Source organism: Anoplopoma fimbria, chromosome 6, assembly GCF_027596085.1.
Source record: "Anoplopoma fimbria isolate UVic2021 breed Golden Eagle Sablefish chromosome 6, Afim_UVic_2022, whole genome shotgun sequence".
NCBI lineage: Eukaryota > Metazoa > Chordata > Actinopteri > Perciformes > Anoplopomatidae > Anoplopoma > Anoplopoma fimbria.
In genome coordinates this window covers 18,480,900-18,497,871 of record NC_072454.1, presented here as the reverse complement: position 1 = coordinate 18,497,871, position 16,972 = coordinate 18,480,900, and the positions used below count along the sequence as shown (strand labels likewise).

The 16,972-nt window shown below is 41.9% G+C and overlaps 1 protein-coding gene across 1 annotated transcript; it reads left to right on the top strand.

Annotated features, from left to right (window-relative positions):
• The first annotated feature begins 2,887 nt into the window (after positions 1-2,887).
• On the top strand, positions 2,888-16,891 carry nid1a (nidogen 1a). Its single transcript, XM_054600321.1, has 20 exons — positions 2,888-3,222; positions 4,979-5,281; positions 5,359-5,585; positions 5,688-5,980; positions 6,098-6,238; positions 7,328-7,579; positions 7,864-8,064; positions 8,242-8,475; positions 8,644-8,781; positions 9,297-9,425; positions 10,264-10,407; positions 11,644-11,763; positions 12,230-12,457; positions 12,708-12,880; positions 13,553-13,679; positions 13,776-13,947; positions 14,472-14,629; positions 14,708-14,831; positions 15,575-15,687; positions 16,287-16,891. Exons 1-20 carry the CDS (start codon positions 3,019-3,021, stop codon positions 16,415-16,417), a joined length of 3,612 nt encoding a protein of 1,203 aa, XP_054456296.1. The 5' UTR covers positions 2,888-3,018; the 3' UTR covers positions 16,418-16,891.
• The last annotated feature ends 81 nt before the right edge of the window (positions 16,892-16,972 follow it).

The following is a 16,972-nucleotide window of genomic DNA, read 5'->3' as shown; positions in this document are numbered from 1 at the left end:
TGTATAAATTCAGAGGATTTCAAGAGTACTTCAGGTCTGTTAAGAGAAGCATAATTTGGTTTATGAGCCGAGAAGAAGTCTTATCTGCACTCAAACCTCATTGAAGCTTGTTATGGTTAGTAGTTGCTGTTTTTTTGTTTTTTGTTTCACAGGACTGGGGCATGTGAACATGAGGAAGGCCAAGGATGGAGGTTACTCCAGCTCACCTTTGACTGCTGTGAACGTTAATCTTTTTGCACACAGGGAGTCCACCACCCTGTCAGCTACAGCTCTTCCCTCTATGTATAGCTACATTATTAAAAGTCCCTCAAAAAGTTGGCCTCTAATGTATAGTATGGTCAAAATTAATTAAATTGCATCAATGAGTACTGCTTTTTAATTTTTTTGTAAACACACACTATTTAATAATGGCAGAGACCGAGCTGAGAGCCTTTTAGATATGGAAGCAAAAATACTTAGCCAAAATTGCAAAAATATACAAAACATTTAATGCCTTGTTTAAGCATGGCTCCAGCACTTTAAAGCGCCCACTTATACGGCTTTGTCTGTGAATTGAAAAGAAAAAATAATAAAGTGGCGACGAAAATGGCACTTCAGTCTGATTATCAAGCTGATCAGATCCAAGTCCACTGCTGGTTCCCAGGCAACACGCTCAGAGAAAACACACTCATTCAAAAACATCACCGGCCCCAAGGAAAATATCCCATCAGCCGATGAGTGTCAAACATGGGCCCTATGTGCCTCACCATCTATCAGGTACTATATTTATATGAAGACAAGTATTGCTATTGGGGGAACTATGGTTCGTTTCATGCATAGAAGCACTGCTGGCAAGTCCTGCAGTCATCACGAATCTGTTTCCTGTGCTGATAACATTTCAAACTAATTGTCCACTCGCTTTTCAACATCCTTGAAAAAATATTTTTGCTATATTTTGTTGAATAATAAAATAAATAAATTCATATACATCTATGGTGTTGATGTTCCTACTCTATGTATATCCATTTTTCATTAATCTCTATAAACCTTTGTATTCTCAGGAGAATATTTTCAGAAACCACAAATGCAAAATTTTGACAAATGACCAGAAGGTGGCACCTTTCAACAGTATAAAGTTAGAAAGGCTGGGAAACAGATGAGGCAATTAAAAAGAAAGCAAAACAACGGAAATACATATTTAATGTTTAATTCTCTTAGGAATAGTCTCTTTCCAAAATACTATGGTATCCAGCTTAGTATTTAAAATCTGTCAACGGAATCCAGATGCATGTTTCTGTGTGGTATCTTAAAATTATCTTTTAAAAAATGAACTGGTTTATATTTAAATGTCTTCAGATTACTTCTGATTTCAGCCTTTGTTGCTGAAAAGCTCATCTTTAGGCCCTTCTAGTAGACAGGCTAAAAATGAAAGGTTTGCCCTGAGGGTACTGTAGAAAATAATGTAAATGCACCCAGTAAGTTTCACAGCAATATAGTGAGTATTTATTTAGACCTGAGGGTGGTGCAAGAGAGTAGCTCCACAAAAATGTACACAAAACTCTCATCCTCCGTGGTTCATAAACTATTTGCCTTGTGAACCCTTAAAACTAACCAATGTCCACTGAGGACCCTTCATCACAAGTTAGGTCCTCAGCCTGGACATGAGATATAAGCTGTTTGACAATAATCATTTAGAATTTTTCACTTTAGAACACAACAAAAAAAGTTTTAAGAGGCTGGAGGTGAAAATATCCACCACTTCAAAAGGCAAATATGAGAAAAATCATCAAAAATAAACTTAATTTTTTGCAATAAAATAATGTGAATTTTCATTCTCACACCTTTAAAGGGGCACTTTGGCAATCTTACACATAATGTTATGTGTAAGATTGATGATACACACATGATACACATTTTATACTTTTGGTTTTGATATCTCTTGTGAAATCAAATCTTGGTCAGGTAGTGGACACATAGGACATTGGAAAAGGTCAGGGGGTCACCGAAAATATTATTATTAGTTCTCATATGGGGATCACAATTGTCCAACCTCAATCCAGTGGGAATATTGTCCTTCATTTAGAAGTAATGTGTTTTTAAAGCAAGTTTTTTGGTACAAGTGTTGGCAAAAGCTATTTTTCGGCTGACGTTAGCGCCAAACCAAAGGTCAGAGGTGAATACCCATATTAAAATGTCATGGCCATGTGGCCAACAGTTGCTCAGATGAGTGGACTAAAGTGTTGGATGGATGACTGAGCATCCATTAGCAGGGCAGAAACAGAACCATTTTTACCAGCATGCCCCTCATTATCCCAGCTGGAGTCCAGTCTGATAGCCACAGCGGGATGCCTCAAATGATTAGCGTATGGTACAGTGCTCTTTGATATTGTCCTTTACATAATGCTTCAATCAAAACGGCCATTGGGCTCTGTTGCTGGTAACTGGTCCATGCTCTGATGTCTATGCTCTGATGGCCCCTTGGCCCGTGTCCAAACCTTCTAATACAGTCCAGTGTTGTCCCTCTGGAGACACTTGGACCTCCCACACAGTGGCTCCTGTGTTTTATAGTAACTTATCATCCAAGCACTGATGCCGGCTCTCTTCTGTTTTGGCAATACTAAAACAATGATCTGCAAGTCAGGGCTTAAATCAAGTGATGTGATATGAAACTGACCTCAGTGGCTACTTCTGTCCTCAACCAACCTTTATAACTGCAATGTTTCGTTTTCTCGAAGTGGGCTGAAAACCATCACTACAGATGTCAATAAACTGACCCAGAGCCTATAGTCATTACCACATCACTTCAGGGATTTGTTTAAACAGCATGAAAAGTCAAAGTACAGGCCACCTCTCATTCCTCTCTCCCGTGTTGCTGGTTTAATGAAAGCAGCAGCTCTCAGAGCCCCTCTCAATTCAACTCCGCCCAACGTTTGGCGAAACTTTGACTGAACTTTCTTCCGTTGAGCCTGTGCGTCACTCACCCATAACCTGGCCCGGACAAACCACAGGACTGCTCAACTGCTCCTGAAACACGAAAAAATGGGCTGGCAGGAGCAAGGATGGCTCGTCTGTGCGAGTTTTCTCGGATTCGTGGCGTCGGTGCAGAGCGTAACGCGGGGAGAACTTTTCCCCTTCGGTCCAAGCGCAAGGGACCAGTTACTGGAAGCAGGGAATGACCAGACGCACCGACTTGAACTGGACAAGCCAGTGTTGTTTCATGATGGCACTTTCGACAGCCTCTTCGTAAGTCAAACCACAACTTGGTACTCCAGCATTGTCATTTTTTAACACAAACGCGTGGGAGTTATAGGTATGGGGTGGACTGTCCAACGATCTTGCCCAATTGCGCATAGCGTAGAAAACCCGGGTAGGTAGGGTGAAAGGGGTTGGGGGAGTATTTTTTGGAATATTTGTTAATATTGATTTACTCATCACTGAGGCTACTGTATCTTGTGGTTACGGCTTCCCCTGAGATAATCATTTTACCGTTGACACAATGACCAGAGTACCTGTTTTTACAATCCAACCCAAGCATGCCCATGTCACATTACTGTGAGTATCTCTTATAACTAAGGAATGATCTTTGGAATCATATATCTATGTTTAAAATATTGACATCCTGCAATATCTAGATCGTAAACTGTGCAAAATAGTGACTTTGGAGGTTAGTCTGTTACCTAATTCGTTCTTAAGGATTCATGTGATTATCATTGCTGTTTTCAGTAACAATGTAGAGCTTTTAAATTACTTGAAAAACTCAGCAACATTTAGCTGAAAGCTGCACCATTGTATTGAACGGACAAACTCTTCTCCTGTTCAAATAAAGTGCTGCATCTCTGTTTTAATTGTGCTGCATGTGGATGATATTTTATCAGAGAGGAAGAATTATATACAAAAGGTTTTTCTTTTGAAAGGCCGGAACTTAACATTGCCTAAGCTTTGTGTTTTTTTTATTTTCTAACAAAGTCAGTTTGGCCTATACTTGATGAAGCAGAAGTCATGATTTCTGTTTTGATAACAACATCTTTGAACAGTGAATTTCAATTTGTCCAATGGATCCGTTACATGTCCAATAGCACCCAAGGAGTAGATCTATTAGAGGATATGAGCAGAGGCAAGACGTTGTGGTGAACACATGAGCCTGTGGTTGAGAGTAAATATTAAATCCTTATTATCACAATCAGTCCAGGGGGTTTCCCGACAGCTGACTACTTTAAGGTTATCCCAACATCACTAACCACCAACATATTTCTCTACTGCAGTCAAGATGGCCTGAAGATTTTAGTTTTTTACATATGACAGGCCCTGAACTGTCTATGCCCTACAGGGGAACACTAATGCCTTTAAAACCAGACATGGTTATGAAAAAAATAGTCTCCAATCATTAGAAGGTTTTATTGTCTCCTTTTGAGTGTGATTCATATCCCAAAAAGCCCCTACGAGGGTATCCACGGAACTTAAAAATCTCTCTCTGCACCATGTCTGCTGGATCAGACTCACTGATCAATTTCCCAGCTCTATCTTCCATTTTGACAGGAAGTTTCTGTAATGAAGATTAGTGTGCAATCTTTGGCCTTTCTGGGGCTGCGCGCCAAGGGACAGGGACAGGAAACAGTTTGGTCTCGGCCAGCAATGGTGCTTGTTTTGCACTGGAAAGGAGCCCCATGTGCAGTGTGTGTGTGTTTTTGACATGAACCCAACTTTTCTTTATTTACAAGCCCTTCATGTGTTTATGTTAAACCTTAAGTGTGTGAAATATGTGTTAAATGGCATCTTGTTTGCTCATTAGGGCTTTTGTAGGACACGGCAGCTGACTCGGATCATTAGTCTAATGAGTGTAGAATAAAGATCAAAGTGGGTCAGACTGGACCGGGTTCACCTCTGATGTGAAACAGTTCTTCATGTGTTGTTATCCTAGTTACCATTAAGACGGCCATACAGTGTCACAGTCATCTAATTCCTTGTTATCCCCGTTAACAACGTGAGCTTTTAATTTCAGATCAACACCAACGGTTTCATTGCCACAGCAGAGCCAACAAGCGAGTCCACATATCTTGGCAATATGCCCCCAAAATTCGGCATGATTGCAGCTCTGCAAGGAGACCTGGACACAAGTGATGGTGTGGGGAAGGTTTTCTTCCGTCAAGACTCCAGTCCTGATGTTCTAACAAGGGCTGCCCGGTACATAAACGGTGCCTTCCCAGAGGATGACGAAGTCAATCCCACCCATGCTGTGGTGATCACCTGGGTTAATGTCGCCACCCATGAACCTCCGAGCAGAGGAGATGGCATTGACAAGAAGGTGAGTATCACACGGTAATTCAAGTGATCTGTGGTGCAACTTGTCATTTACGTACTCTCTATTGTTTTATCACGCAGAGAAACACCTTCCAGATGGTTATTGCGTCCCTGGAGACTGCATCGTACGCTATTGTCCTGTATGCAAGGGATGGCATGCAGTTTTCCTCCACGCCTGTACAAGACAGCAGTGTGGTCCTGCACGCTGGCTTCAGTAAGGGTTTGGTCCAGGGTTTCCTGTTCTCCAGACAGGGGCCTTACTACCGCACCACCACTGATGACGAGGCATCCATCAGAGCTTTAGCAGAGTAAGTCAACCGACTGCATGAATAACAATTTCCTGACTAGTGTTGCTGTTTGTATAATGTTTCAAGAACAGTGACTGTAAAAATCATTTTCTCTCCTTATAGAGAGACAAACTCTGGCCGGCGGGGTGTTTGGGTGTACGAGATTGGAACTTCTCCCTATTTCTCCAACGTGGCTCCAGGTGAGGTCACTGACCTGCCCACCGAGGCGCCCACTGGGAGGGATGAGGAGGACACTGATGCAAGGAGGACTGTGTATACTAACGGACAGAAAGTGCAGGACCTTCCTTATGAGCCAGAGAGGGAGCAGATCGAAGTCCACCCGATTCAGTACCAGCCACACCAGCCTGACAACCAAGAAGTCCTGGTGGTGGACGACACAGATATAAATGTAGATGGTGAGTCCACAGGATAAAGACTCAAATACTCTTTGCTTTTCAAAGTTGGAAAATTATAGGTGCTTAATAAGTTAGCCGTTCCTGCCACATTCTTACCATGTTTTTCTGTGTTTTCAGTGTTCTCATACAACCTGGGGACATGTGCGAACAATAGGAATAAGTGCTCCCAGTTTGCTGACTGCAAGGACCACTCCAGTGGATACTGCTGCAGCTGCAGACCTGGCTTCTATGGCAATGGGATACAGTGTGTGGCAGAGGGTAACGCCCCTTTTTATTTTGAAACAAGATTGAATTTGTGTGTTGAGTGTTGTCATTCTTTACTGCTTCAAGAAAATGGAGAGAAGTGGGTTTGGTCAAATATGTGTCAATAGACAGTTTGTGTCAAATTCTAAGAGCTAACATCATGAATTTAGAGTTTTTATAAAAACAGAAAACATAAAAGACTACAACTTACTGTTATGCTGTTATTATCTGTGTCCCCAGGGTCGCATATTCTCCAGCTCAATATCCTATTTATGTGACACAACTTTAAAAGATCCAATATTTTAAACTGTGGGTTTTTTTCTAAGTCAAATGTTCAAAGTGTTTTACTCTGGATCAATATATGGAAATCTTCTACAACTTAAAACGTACATCTAGAAATTTTTCAACTGCATTTGACATGTCCATCTACCTTTGTTCTTTTGCAATCTGACCTGCGAAGATAACCCATACCAATATCTTATAATGAGGACCATGGGAACATAGTGGTGACCTACTGTTTGTCCACCGTAGACAGTTTGCCAATAAAGCTTCTCCTATTTTGTAAAATTGCATTTTAGCTAGGTAATCCAGGTGGCTTGTAATTTAAAGGCAATTAGCTAGTGTGGAACTAACATATCTTAAAATGCTACAGGAATGCCACAGTTTTAACAGCTTAGCCTTGCCTGCTAGCTTTTTTACAAATTCAATCACACTTAAGAGCATTAAAAAAAAAACATTGCACTGAAGCTGAATTGTTGAAAATATGAATTTCATTGGCAAGCCGGTGTTCAACATAGGCTACTCACAGCATTAGTCTGAAAATACTCTAACTTCCAGGTTGGAAAACTAAGTGTATGAACTATTTAGCATTTGATGTGTTTATTGTTCTCTTAAGTAGCTGGCAGATGTGGAGATGTTGGGCAAAATCATTTAGCAGATTTGCAATTTCACTTCTTATGTACAGAAATGTACCATAATTGACCATTACACTAACGTTACTCCTGAAATTATTTGAAAAATCTGGGAAAATCTATGTGTTTAGCTCTGGTGTTTGGTTGCTCTTCTCTGTGACTATCTTTGATGGTTTTGTTTTTGTTTTTGCAGGAAAGCCACAGAGGATGAATGGTAAAGTGTATGGAAAAGTGTATGTGGGCAACTCCGCTACTCCAGTAGAGTTCACCAGCAATGACCTCCACTCATACGTTGTGGTAAACGACGGCCGTTCCTACGTGGCCATCAGCGACATCCCTGACACCATTGGACCCTCACTGCTGCCCCTGTCGGCCCTTGGTGGTGTGATTGGGTGGGCGTTTGCTTTGGAGCAGCCTGGCTTCAGGAATGGCTTCAGTATTATTGGTGAGGGAAATTTTTCAACAACTGCACCAACTAATATGTGATAATGTGTGTTTCTCATACTTCACTTGGTCAGAAAATAACAAAAGTGAATATTCAGGAAGTCTAAATCTCCGTAAAGAAATGTCAATGCTGCTACAAGTAGTTTGCCATACAGCTGCAGTTTTACTCACTCTGTCCAGCTGAATTCCCCTTTGCGTTACTTCAGCTGTGACAGAAGGCGGTGAGCCAAAGTTCATCCAGGGCCAGGGTCTTAAAGTTAACCTCCTCTTCTCTGTCCTCTGTAGGGGGGGAGTTCACACGGCAGGCTGAGGTGACCTTTCTGCCAGGGAATGAGAAGCTGACCATCAGGCAGGAGTTCAAAGGCATCGATGAGCACGACCACATGGTGGTGAGCACCACCCTCGAAGGCCGGGTCCCTGAGGTGCCTCGTGGCTCAACCGTGAAGATCGGCCCTTACTCCGAGGTCTACCAGTACAGCAACAACTGTGAGAAACAGTTTGAACAGATAATTTGTTTTTAATGAAAATGTCAGCAGCTTGTTTCTCCTGCTGTCCTGCTGTACTTGGCCAAACCTTTTTTTCTGCTTTTGTAATCATAACTAAACCGTTAAGAAGACTATTGAGTCATTTACTTTCTTCCTACCTGCCTATCACACCTTGCAGTGATCACTTCATCCTCCACTCGGGACTACGAAGTGAGTTTACCCGATGGCTCCACTTTCACCAGGACGTACCAGTGGCGTCAGACCATCACCTTCCAGAGCTGCCAGCATGGCGATTCTCTGAGAGACATGAAACCAACTCAGATGCTCAGCGTGGACCAAGTCTTTGTCATGTACAATGTTGCTAATGAACTCATCCGGTTTGCCATGAGCAACAAGATTGGGGATATCAATGGTGAGGTCATGTAGATTATTTTTTGTCTTCCTGTTTTGGTCAGCGCACACTTCCTTCCTGGAGTGCAACATATAACATCCTGACCAAGGGCTGGTTTTACTAAAAGTTATGGCTTATTTTGGATATTATAATGGTAAGATTGTCCTAAAATATATCCTTAATCCCTAGGAGGGCAGCCAGAGGAGAACCCATGTTTCACTGGAAGACACGGCTGTGACACCAACGCTGTGTGCCGACCTGGAGAGGGAAATCAGTTCACCTGCGAGTGTGCTGCTGGCTTCAATGGTGATGGCCGCACATGTTATGGTAAGAATGACACATGATGTAACAGGAAAAAAGGACCTTTGTTTCCATTGTTTGTGGCAATACATATTCTCATCATTAATGTATTTACTGCTCTCAAGTTTCAAGTTTCCACATCTGTTTAGAGCCATCATTTGATTAACCCAGACTTTCTAAAGCCTTCCTTCCTGGGGAACTGGACAATCTAAACAATTAACAGAAGGAGTATCACATGGTAAACAAAGTGTCCCATACTCCCAGACCAGGTTAGCATATATACTGCGGTCCATGCTCTTCTTAACCATGAGCCTTTTGTATTCAAGACCATACAGGAAGAGCTCTGAGGCACATAGAGGGGAAAGCGGAAGGAAGTTTCTCAGACAGATGCTATCTTGAAACATTTGTAATTAAGAAACCTTATCAAGCTCTCTGCTCTGATCTCCATCGGACACTGATGTGACAAATCCAGACTTCAGAGCCTGAAACTCAAACATGGTGGCAGTTATTAGCATATAAGAATTGGCTCTTCTCTCTATCAGACATCGACGAGTGCAGAGAGAATCCTCAGATCTGTAGCTCCCACGCTATCTGCAACAACCAGCCTGGGACCTTCCGTTGTGAATGCGAAGAAGGTTATCAGTTCAGCAACGATGGCCGGACCTGCGTTGGTAAGTATTGTTTATGCACTGCCAGGTACAACTACATATACGAGAAATCTCACGCATTTTATTAGAAATCTCACATTTCTAATAAAATGCATTAATGTATCAAGTGGGCCAGGGTGAGCCAGATAAAACACATGTTAACATAATGACACACATGCAACTTTGAACTGACTGGTGCAGTGGCATTATAATTTCAGAGATTATCTAGTAGACAGTGGGATTGGGTTTTAGGTCCACATTGCGTCTATGTGTGTGTGTGTTCATCAGGCTTGGGTCAAATAACACACCCATCACACCACATCAGGACAGTTCTTGAAATAGTCATGTAAAAGTGTTCAAGACTAAACCGACCTCAATTTTCTTTACTCACTTTTCGAGTTGTCAGCTGTGAACTACAAATATTAAAGGAATGGTACAGCATTTATGGAAATAGGTTTATTTGCTCTCTTGCCTTAAATTAGAAGAGATTTAACAAATTTGCCTATCAGCTCCTCTAATGATCACAAATTCACTTGTTCTATCTTGTTTGTTTAATCCATACAGAAACCATAGGCAAGCTGTGTCGCTTTATTTCTGTCTTTATGCTACACTGAGCTAACTGACTGCTGGGAGAAGCATTATATTTACCGTGAGAGTGGTACTCATCTTCTCATCTAGCTCTCTGCAAGAGACCGAATAACCATATTTACCAAAATATTGAAATATTCCTCAGATAATTTTACTAAGATAAAAATTTAAAAAAAGCATTGAAGCAAAATTCAACAAATTTTGAAGTGTTTTGAGTTTAATGTGATGTGTGGTGATTTTTGACACATATCAGAGTATTTCTTCTTCTCCTCAGGGGATAATCGACCTGTGGACGCCTGCGAAGACGGAACCCATAACTGTGACATTCCTGAGCGCGCTCAGTGCAGCTACACCGGGGGCTCATCCTACATCTGCTCCTGTCAACCAGGGTTCATAGGAGATGGTAGAGTCTGCCAAGGTACTGCATAGAGATATACTGGATATATGCTTTTGTTACAGAATATCTTTAAAGTGGGCTTCATTCAAATGTTACGGTTTATAACGTTTATAACATTCATAACATTACACTTACAGAACTGCCCGTCAATTGCTAATTTTTGTAGAAATTTAAGCAATGTAGGTTTTAAGACTTACATAGATGTGTTAGCAGTGTGCCTAAAAATGACATGACATCCAACACACAAATCAGCAGCTCTGATGGGCCAGACTGCATTACATTTTAAAATCAAACTATTAAGTTATCATTTAAACAAAGGATATTAAGATCAAATAATTATTTGTTTTATGTAATGATCTTTCTGTTTATTAATGGTTCATTTAAAATGCTAATTTAATAATTGAATTATTAAGAGATTTTTTATTAAACTGTAAAAGTCGGTTATTGTATCTGTGGCACACGCTGCAAGGAAAATGTGAATACTGAGATTTCAGAGTTTGATGCCAAAAAGCTTTGCAATCATAAGTCACTCAGAGAATCATCGTAGAGGAAGATAAAACATAAGATGACAAGGACATTGTGAGTAAAGTAGCTTCTGGCAATGAAAATGTTGTTGGAAATTCATCCTCAGGTCTTGAATGTCAGAGCATCTTTTGTTACGCTCACAAGGAGAGTTTCGAAAACTCTCCCTCCTTACAAATGCCCTATCATGTGATGATGATCAACAAAAAACAAGAATCTATGAATCCAATGGCTCCCCGCATGGTGTGGTTTAATCCAAAATCATATGAAATGTTTTGAAAATGTTAATTTAATGTTAATGTTAATGTTAATAATGTGAAGTATTTCTAGTCAATAGGCTTAATGGAAAATCCAATCCATTAGTCCAGATTTTAAATCCATCACATGGACTTTACGGCTATAATTGTGAAACCATCTGCTCCGGATTGGGGGAGGTGCGATTGCTTACAAAATACATCTGCAGCATTCGAGCAGTGAAACATGAAAAGCAGATGGCCGTCCAGAGTCGGCGTGTAGTTTTTTTGGCTGGTCCTCAGGAGCACTCTTTCATAGTTTCCATTCTTTCCATGCCTCTGCTTGATGTTGTTGGGCACCGGCTGACCCATATCACACTGTAGATCCCTGACCGTAAAAGGACACGACAGAATTGGACATGCGGAACATGTTTGATACGGTTTATGACTGATTCTTCTTTCTCTCTCTCTCTCTCCTCACTCTCTCCTCTGCTGCCTGAAGACATAGACGAGTGCCAGCCAGGAAGATGCCATCAGGACGCTGTGTGTTATAACACCCAGGGATCATTTACCTGCCAGTGCAGGCCAGGTTACTATGGAGACGGCTTCTCCTGCTCTCCAGGTGAGTCTTCTGGAATGCCGTTACTTTTTGACAAGCATACTCAACGTCTTACTCAAAACAGAGCATCGTTGTCAGTCGACTGGGTTTCATATCCAATCTGGTAACATTCAGCCTCTGCTGCTGCTGCAAGGTTATTATGTGAATCTTTCGTGGGAGTTCAGACAGTTTGTGGTAGTAGCTTTCTTTGATTAAATTGCAGACTCAAAAATAGTAGAAGACTGATCATTTCCATTCTAAGCATTGTTTATTCCTCCAATTTAGGCATGAGGGGTTCTTGGAAATGAGTCTCCCCGCTAAAGTATATTAGTGCCAGCTGGAACCTGTTTCTTTTATTTTCTTCTAGATAGAAAATAAATTTGACGTGTCCTACGAAAGATTATTGTAGCTGAATTTAAAGCAGGAGACAAAAGAAGATATAAATGAGCTTATGAATAAGTTTGTGGCATTGTTGCATTGTACTCTTCAGAGAGAACAAAAACACGATGCGAGAGCCACAGAGACAGTCTCCTGGGTGGGACGGAGATCGGTGCAAGGGGCCCCCGACCTCCTGTCGGACAGTACACCCCCGTGTGTGACGTGAACGGTGCCTATGAACCCATGCAGTGCCATGGCAGCACGGGACACTGCTGGTGCGTGAACCGAAATGGGCAGGAGATCCCTGGGACTCGCTCTGGGCCTGGCAGCAGACCAATGTGTGAGTACATCTCTGTACATCATCTGTGTTTAAAACTTGACTACAAGGGACCACAGTGTCTCCCACTGTGTATTTAAAGACCAAACATGCATGACCAATGAGAGGCCACAAACTCTAGAAAAAAAATAAAAATCTACAGCCACACACAGGAGGATTTTGTCGACCAGAAACCGTTTCTGTTGGTAAACTAATTCAGGTCCAATTCAGCTTCCACAAGGCTTGATTTTTCAGCATTTTTTTCCCGTTGTAGGTATCGACAATGGTGGTGTGTCACCACCTGTTGGACCCACCACTCGACCTGACGTCCACCCCGTGCCTCAAGGAACACACCTGCTGTACGCCCAGAGCGGCAGAATAGACCACATCCCACTGGAAGGTTATGAAATGAAAAAGGACGATGCCAAGGCCGTCCTCCATCTCCCTGTAAGTGTCTCTAAATTAATGAAAATGTGTTATGACATGATTAACATTTTTTATTTGATTGGCTTTATGTCTGTTTGTGACAGACAAATGCTGATTCAGTCTTAGATGATCAAAGCTGTACAATAAGCAGCACTGAGTAAGGAAATATTTTATAGTGAAAATGTAGGTTTAAGAGGATAGCAACTCTTTGGTTCATTTTGGGCTCAATGTCAAATTTAGTATATCAGATTATACTAGAGAAAATCATTAAAAGCTACAGTATGTTTGGGTGTCTCATTTGTGTATTTGTGCATGAACATCAGCTCCTCTTACACAAGCAGCTTCCTTACTTGCTAACAACACATGAATTCCAGCTTTGCTTTGATTTCTCCATCTGCTTCATGCATTCACTGCTTGCACTTTATTGGAGGCACATGGTGACATTCAACCTAATTACTAACATCAGTCTGACATCTTTGGAATTGCAATCTGCACTTCTTGTGGCGCTCATTTCCAGAGCAGCTGGTCTGAAGCCTTGCTCACGCTCGGTGTGTGGCTTCTTTTTGTTTGGATTTATGTCTAGACGTTAAAGTAAAAAAACAAAACACACATCTGCTCCGCGTTTCTATCTCTGACCACTCTTGTTTGCACAAAGTAAACTTCAAAGATTGTTGCTTGCTGACCCCTCCGCAGGAGAAGGTAATCATCGGAGTGGCCTATGACTGTGTGGAGAAAATGGTCTACTGGACTGAAATCACATCTCCCTCAATCAGCAAGGCCAGCATCCAGGGGGGAGAGCCCACTGCAGTCATTAGATCAGGTAAATCTTCACTCTTTCACTTTCAGCCAGTTGTTAATAAGGAGGCTGTTTTCATAAGACGAAGAAACTAATGTGCAAAATGTATTCTCTGAACAGACATGGAGAGCCCAGAGGGTATCGCTATCGACTACTTGGGACGAACTATGTACTGGACGGACTCTGGGAGGGACCACATTGAGGTGGCCTCTTTGGACGGGTCTCAGCGTCGCATCATTATAAACTCTGATCTCGTCAACCCTCGCGCTATTATCACCGACCCTCCCAATGGGTGGGTGTTGCTTCACATAAAACGTTTACCCTTTACCTGCTTGTTAACATACTGCAAGTGAGATACCAATTGCTGAGGAACTTTTAAAAATACAATTGTCAGTTCCGATAAGGCGATACACATTGTTGGAATTACACTAATTTGCTTTCTTGCTAGCCGGCTGCTGCCTGTAGTTTTACATTGAAAGAACAGATATGAGAGCGATATTGATCTTTACATCTAACTCACGGCAAGAAAGCGAATAAGCATATATCCCAAAAAGTTTAATTATTCCTTTAAATATTTGTAAATATTCATCTTGATAGCTTTACCGTTTGTGTGAATATCAAAACATGAATCCAACATTGTCAGTCCCAGGAACTCACGGGAGCTTAGCAACAACTTTGCTGTTAAAGAAACAAAATTTACAGGCAGAATAATAACATTATGATGTGATTAGTGTTATGTTAAAACCTACCAGTAATTAAAAAAATCTGATCTAAAAATCAGTTGAGTTTGAACTGACATCACACCTGTCCTTACAGTAATATTTACTGGGCCGATTGGAACCGTGATGCCCCCAAGATCGAGACCGCTTACATGGATGGATCCAACCGGAGGGTGCTGGTTAAAGACGACCTCGGCCTGCCGAATGGCTTGACTTACGACTCTCAGAGCTCTCTGCTCTGCTGGGCGGACGCAGGTAATGTAGATTTCAGACAGATGACTCATCTATGAAATGATGTCTGGCTTCTCATCAGTAGTTATCTCTCGCCTGTAGGCACACATAAAATGGAGTGCACACATCCAGGCCGCGGCGACCGCAAAAAGGTCATGGAGGGGCTTCTGTACCCTTTTGGCATCACGTCTTTTGGGAAGAACATCTACTACACTGACTGGCGGAGGTTTGACTTTTTTCCTTTTTTGGCTTTTTATCCAATGACAACATATGAGATGTAACGAAAATAAACTCATTTAAGTATTCCAATGGATTAAATCCTACAGTGCTTTATGTCTAATGTCCACATAAAAATGTAATGTTATTACACACATATTTAGTCGTTAATGTTTAGCCAGTTTTTTAAATTAGCAGACATTGGAATTTATACCATGAAAGATATAATCCAGCCTTTATTCACGGTCCACTGTGCAATGTAAGAACTCAGATCTGTCAAGGTAGAGGAAGGAGAGGTTAAGTCAGAGGTCAAAAAGCTCCCCACATTTCAGGCACCGGCTCTTGATGTTCTTCCAGACCACTCTGAAGACTATGGGGCTTTCTTTCTTCCCATGCGGCTGATCCTGTATGTTAGCCAGTGCAAAAATGCGGGGGTTGGGGTGTCTGTTTGTGTGTGGGTGTGTATGCAGGGTAAGGAAGCATCCTAAAAACTAGCAGCTGCTTGCAATTTCTTTGAGTGACCTGCCCAGGACCTCCCCCTGATCTTGCAAGGCTGTAGCCTTGTTGGAGAAGGTTGAGAGGTGGCGGTGGGGGAGGCACTCAAACTATGTCAGTTATGGCTAAGAAAGCTACACTAACCCTTACTCATTCTTGACAGACTTTAAACAAAACACAAGGAGGCAGGATGCTCACATTTCTCAAGCTGGGATCAGCCAAACTGCTAAACTCTTGCGCTTATTGTGTTTACAACAGGGATGCCGTGGTTGCAGTTGACCACCATACCGGCAAGGAGTTAGACGAGTTCCAGCCTCAGAAACGGACCAAGATATATGGGATCACCACAGCCTATGCTCAGTGTCCATCAGGTAAACATACCAGTTGGGAACAGGGACCTGTACTCCCTGTGAATTCCCATTAGAATGTGAAGCCTTAAAAATGTTTAATTTACCTAGCAGATTGAGAAAACACTCCCAGTCCCATACAGAGCCATTCCTAGAAATAGCTTGACCCTTCTACATATCAGGGCTACCTTTGAGTCAGCCTTATTATACATCCCCTCTAGTCTTACGGACCTAGCTGCCCAGTTTCTTGCCCTCTGTAAAGAACTCTGAATGCGGACTGGAAAAAAAGAAAAACTGCAGCTTCTGAAAGCAACAGGAGGCATCTGGAGCTAGTATTCATCATGAAGTGAAGGGATGACTGATGTAACTGTGCAGCACCAGGCCCCACGGAGTCTTCTAGATAAGGCTGCCTGCGTAAAGCCAGGGAATGTGGAGCTGAGGGAGAGGGGGCCTCCAACATCTGGAGTTTGCTACGTGTTTCCTCTAAGTGTGTGTATATCTGTTGAACAAACAGTGAAGAGACTGTTTCCTGCCGTTCATTGCTACAGTGGCTTATGATTTATACAATTGTCCCCGGAATGTCCCACATTAGTAAGAGTTTGTATGTTTTTTCCTTCCTCCAGGACAAAACTACTGTGCTGTGAACAACGGGGGCTGCACTCACCTCTGTTTAGCGACCCCTTACGGACGCTCCTGCAAATGTCCCGACAACGCAGTGGGTGTGGGCTGTGTGGAGAGAGACAGCGGATTCTGAAAAGGGGCGGCTGTGCTCTGAGAGTTGACACTGTTTGGATGTTTGACCGCAAATTAGGAGTCACTCAGCATTACTAAACTATAGCTGCTGACAATGCCACTGAAAATGAACAGAGGTGAACTTACTGTGCCTTTTATTGCTCAGTGTTATGCTTATATGCATTTTTTTACATTTCCCTTTATGAAATCACAACTGCCGAACTTTGAGAATTGTAAATATAAACACTATCATTTTGTCTTTTCCTGAGTGCACATAGCCTGAGAATAAAGCTCAAGGGTTACATAATTTAATGTGAAATTCATCACAGCGATGCATGACATCATCCCGTGTCAGTTGTGTTACACTGTGGCATGTTAAGATTAGCTTATCTCATTCATTGTCTCAAGTATTATGGTGGAATAGGACGAGTGTCTGTACAAGCTGGTGGGATGAGTTTAAATGCTTTACTGTAAAAGAATAAACATTTTTCTAACACGTTGGTCTGCTTTGTCTGTGGTTCTGGTGTAATAATAGCGACACCATGTGTTATGTAGGGTCAATTACAAATAGATATTT